Consider the following 5,558-nt stretch of genomic DNA (forward strand, 5'->3'; position numbering starts at 1 on the left):
AATGGTTTGGTAAAGGGCATCTTACCATCCTTCTTTTGGACAATATAATCATCCTGTCATGCATCCAAATACAATAACTTTAAATATATACATATATCATATATGTACAAAATAAGCAATTTATGTATACTTTTGCTTACAATCTTATTCACTGTTTGCTTCAACTCATCGCCAACATATTCCCTAGCTTTGTTGAGCCGCCCTTTCTTCCAGAGGATGGCTCTGTTTATCTCTTCGTCATCACATAAAACACTGGACTGATACCAAAAACCACATGAAGTCAACGTACTCAACACCAACTATGACAACCATAAGTAGGAATTTATTAATGTTAACTAAATACTTACTATTTCTTCAGACAAACCCGCATATCCTTTTCGAGAAAGACGATGAGGGTGTAAGTTTGCCTTGCTTCTCTGACTTTGTAGTTCACTTTTCCTCTACATAGTGATAGATGAATTATAACCACATATATCAACTAGAATTTAAAAAGACCACCTTAAACAACTTACTATAAAGTCTTCAAACATCCGATTAATCACAAAACTACTCCAATCTTCACGTGAAATGCAATTCCCTTGAGGTACCTTATTGAGAAGCTTCGGATTATTTCTATTTGTCTGGATGAATTTCCTGGTGAGGTGAGTTTTATACTGATGCCACTTGGTGTTTGCAGAGATCAAACACCCATTCCTCCATTTGGGTCCAGTTGGTATGTCAACTACACAAACAAATATCTTAAGTATATAAATAATAGAACAGAAAAAAATGCATCACATAAGAAAGTTTCATGTTACTTACATTGACGGATTCCCATATCATGTTCTTAACTTCATTCGGCACTTGCTTCCAAGAGTTGTAATTAATATTAACTTTTTCTCGAGCAAGCACACCAATAAAACTTTGCAATTCAGAAGCCTTTTCGCCAACTGGTTGTCCATACTCATTAAATTTGACACTTTGTTTGACTCCCTGAATCCTTTGAACAACAAGCTTATTCATTTGTGTACGACCTCTTTTTGATCTTGTTGTTTGGGTCGTCCCGTCTGATCCTATGTCCTGGCTATCCTCAGCACCCTCTTTTTGATCTTGTTCTTTGTCTTTTGCATTTGTGTGTGAATACTTATCATCTTCACGTGCTAAATGGGCCTTTTTTCTAGTGTTCATTGTGTCGAAAACCTAATCATAACAGTGAGAATTTGAAATAGAGCAGAGCATATCATTCAAAATCACAACAAAGTAAACATTCGTATATTTTTTAAAAAAACTACTACCAAACAATGAACCAAAGTTACCAAAATAAAGTAAATAGTCACATATATAAACCATACATAAAGTTACCAAACTAAAAATTCTCATTCTCAACCCAAATCCCATCACAATCTCCACGAATACAGGATGGTTCATTGTCATCAGTTTCGTCAATATCCATTGATGGCATCCCTTTTGTGAAGCATTGGTAGTGGATTGAAGGATCTCCTAACTTATCATCAGTGATGTATTCAAAATACTCTCTATTTGTAGTTGAAAGGACAATAGACCATGTGGGATCTTGAGGGTCTTCTACATAAAATACTTGCTTTGCTTGAGTGGCCAAGATAAATGGGTCAGATTTGAATCCCATTCTCTTAAGATTTACCAAGGTGAAACCATTATCATCTACTCTAATACCAGTGTTATTCTCTACCCAATCACACTTAAACATTGGAACTCGAAAATCATGGTAATTGAGCTCCCATATTTCTTGTATCACACCATAATACATCATGTATGTTATAATTGGATTCTTATCCTTTGAACTTGCAACTTGCATTGTTTGTGCCAGCAAGCTTACACTCGAGTTTTGAACAACTGTAACATCACTACAACAAAAACCTTCATAGACATCAGTGGAACAACAACGGTTTTAAGCAAAAACCGATGTCTTTGAGTATTTTACACCGATTTTTTCAAAAACCGGTGTCTATGAGCGTAGATTTTCGCTCATAGACATCGGTTTTTTAGGCGATGTCTATGAGCATCCGTTTTTTCGTTAATAGACACCGATTTTAACATCGGGTTTTAAAATCTGATGTCTATGATAATTTTCCCACCAATACTTAGCTAAAATTTCAACTCTTCCCTCTAACCTAACCCTATATGATGCCGTCCACGGGAGGCAGAGAGAGAGAGAGCTGTCTTCGGGCGACTCACCTTCTCTGCCTCTATCTTCTCCTCCCCTCCCATCGCCGACCCAATCTCGACCTCCTTTATTCTCCCAATTCGAAGCAGACAGAAACAGAGATCGGAGATTTGTGCTTCTGATTCACCGCTCGATCCGCCAAGATGTAGATAGGTTCCGAGAAGGCGTCGTCCCTTGATCTCTTGTCGGTCGTCGTCGCCTCCCTCTCCGACGGATATGGGCTCGATTCCAGCACCGGGGATGCGTTCGTGGAGAACCGGCTGCTGATCGCTGTCCTGAGCATAGTCATCGTCGTGCTTGTCGGTTGCGTGGCAATCTTCTTCGTCCAGCGATCGAGCGGAAGGAAGCCCGCCGAGCCGCCGAAGCCGCTAGTGGTGAAGACCCAGATGGATACAGAGGAGGACCAAGGGAAGAAGAAGGTCACCGTCTTCTTCGGGACACAGACCAGGACGGCTGAGGGGTTCGCGAAGGTTAGGGTTTTTATCCGAGTAGTTCATTTTTTGAATTTTTCTCCCATGATCTTAGATTTTCCCCCCTTCTAGGCGCTGGCTGAGGAGGCAAAAGCACGGTACCCTAATGCCATATTTAAAGTCATGGATATCGTAAGATTATCTTCCTTTTGTTTCAGATCATTGGAAATACTACTGATTAATTGACTGATCTGTAGTTAGTTTCCTCAATTATAGGACGAATATGCTACTGAGGATGATGAGTACGAGGAGAACCTGAAAAAGGAGAGCTTGGCTTTGTTCTTCTTGGCTACGTAAGTTGAAAGCCAGGAATTTTTTGTTTGTATAAACAATCAGCTTCCTCAAAGTTCGAGCTGCTCCCTTTGTTTTCTTTAGGTATGGAGATGGTGAGCCTACTAATAATGCTGCCCGGTTCTACAAATGGTTTACAGAGGTTCTGGAAGCATGAACATTTAGTTAATCTATTCTACCAATAATCCTTTTGCCTTAATCGATTGCTGATTATTAGTTTTTTATAGGGGAAAGAGAGAGGAATCTGGTTGGAAAATCTTCAATTTGGTGTGTTTGGTTTGGGCAATCGGCAATATGAACATTTTAATAAGGTTTGGCATTATGAAATTGTCAGTATTCTTTTTGTGGGAATTGCTTGGCTGATATATTTGTGTATTGTGTCCTTGCAAAGGTTGCTGTGGTGGTCGATGAACTGCTTCATGAGCAAGGTATATACTCGATTTATTTAGTTTATGATTTGACTAAGTCACATATGCTCCTTAAGCTGATTTTAAATCCTATCTTCAGTTGCAATCTCAAAGTTCATGCATTTCATTTTCCTAGAGAATTTAACTTGTTTTGTAGACTAATTGTTACTCTAAAAACTTGTAAAGTCAACATGGTCTGAGGAGTTACTAAGAAACAGTTGAGTAGTCATGTTATCTGTGAGTTTCATAAATACAACTGTAATGTAGTAGTCATGTGCAAGTTTGTAGATGTGTTTAATGAATTTAAGCATCATTCTTACTTGCATATTCTTCTATCTTTTTTTCCTCTGCATAGGCGCCAAGCACATTGTCCAAGTGGGGTTGGGAGATGATGATCAATGTATTGAGGATGACTTCTCTGCATGGTATGTAGTATCGGCAAACTTTTATGCATGCCATCCAAATTCCAATGTCAGCTACAGTTATTTTTCAATTTTCTGTTCTTTTTTCTCTTTTGCCCATCACTATCTCATTACTCCTTTGTGGAATATGAAATATCAACTGTACTTTCAGGAGGGAGCTTCTTTGGCCGGAGTTGGATAAGTTGCTTCAGGATGAAAATGAGACAGGTGCATCTACTCCTTATACAGCTGTCATTCCTGAATACCGGGTTGTATTTGTCAAGCCTGAAGAAGTTTCATATCTGGACAAAAGTTTGAGTTTTGCAAATGGCCATGCTATTCATGACATACAACATCCATGCAGGTAGAGATGCTCTTTACAAAGACAATTTAAAAACAGTACTGGTTAGGATTTTCCAGTCCGTGAAAAGCATATCTAACACAACTTTTGTATCTTCAAGGGCTAATGTGGCTGTGAGACGAGAGCTTCATACTTCAACTTCGGACCGGTCCTGCATCCATTTGGAGTTTGACATAGATGGCACTGGCCTTACGTATGTGTATAAATTATATCATTCTGAAATCATGATTTCTTATTTATCTTTACAATGACAATCATTTTAAATTTCTTCTAGCAATGCTCTCCCATCTATGAATTTGGTTTTGAGTAAATAATAAAATATATTATGGAAGGAAATCTGTAATGCATGCAAAATGTGTTGAGGCCACTAATGTGCAAATGCTAGCTAATTCTAAAGTTCAATCACATAATTCTGAATCTGATACATGTCATTATTAAAGAACAGCTGTTAGCCTAATCAAAGGCCATATATCTGATACTATTGTAATTATAAATTTTAGAATGATGTTCTTGATTTTGCATACAACACTTCTACCAGACATCTAAACTCTGTTGGTCCCGGGGCTCGATAGTAGTGAAACTTATCCTTCCTGAACTTTACTTATTGCATGGAACTTTTTTTTTAAATTTGTGAACCGCTTGTTGAATTACCATGGGACAGCCTTCCACGAGTAATAATTTTGTGGACACATCTACCCTCTTAACACTCATTTAATCACAAATACTTATGTTTTCTTTAAGGAAATTTTGCATGGATAGTCTAGCAACCAGTCATGTTGAGTGAAATTCAGATTCTTTTTTTTTCATTGTTTATTACACATAATATTAAGCCCATTTTAGTGATTGTGTGGTTACGTCCTCTCATTTTATTTTCATCTTCACATTCATACTGCTTAAGATTAAAATTTTCAATTTGTATGTTAATCATTATGGATCATTGTGATATTCTAAAAGTTGATATGTTCTGCATTCTTGCACTGGATTGCTTTTCCTTTTTTGCTCGCCTCTTGTTAACAAGTAGCCAAATTTTTGTGCCGTTTAGCATCTCATTAGTTTTTTTACAAGTCTCAGGCAGCAGAGGAAGTTGATTTTTTTGGCAATGGGATTATAGATAAATTTACAAACAAAATTCTTTAATGGTATTAGATAAATTTACTGTGGTTGATATAGTAGGAATTCACACAAAGTAATTAGCATACAAGCATCCTATGCAAATACCCTACTATGTTTAGCTAGTTCATTTAACTGTATTTATCTTAGTTTGTTTAGGTCAGTTTAATGGGGTTTTCATGGGGTAGTGAATTTTTTTTAATATATTTGTGTTCTAGCAGTGATGAGATAATTATTTGCTTGCCATGAAATTTATCTTTGCTTGGCTGATTTATTTCAGTTTTAAATAACTATAGTTTTTACATGATTCTTGCTTTGTAAATATATATATATATA

At 37.0% G+C, this 5,558-nt stretch overlaps 1 protein-coding gene across 1 annotated transcript; it reads left to right on the top strand.

The window, feature by feature from the left end:
* Positions 1-624: 624 nt before the first annotated feature.
* On the top strand, positions 625-4,426 carry LOC122048482 (NADPH--cytochrome P450 reductase 3-like). Its single transcript, XM_042610044.1, has 11 exons — positions 625-636; positions 2,332-2,652; positions 2,725-2,784; positions 2,869-2,945; positions 3,028-3,085; positions 3,171-3,254; positions 3,335-3,371; positions 3,706-3,775; positions 3,924-4,115; positions 4,213-4,305; positions 4,387-4,426. Exons 1-11 carry the CDS (start codon positions 625-627, stop codon positions 4,424-4,426), a joined length of 1,044 nt encoding a protein of 347 aa, XP_042465978.1.
* Positions 4,427-5,558: the final 1,132 nt, after the last annotated feature.

The sequence above is a fragment of the Zingiber officinale genome, chromosome 2B (assembly GCF_018446385.1).
Source record: "Zingiber officinale cultivar Zhangliang chromosome 2B, Zo_v1.1, whole genome shotgun sequence".
Taxonomy (NCBI): Eukaryota; Viridiplantae; Streptophyta; class Magnoliopsida; order Zingiberales; family Zingiberaceae; genus Zingiber; species Zingiber officinale.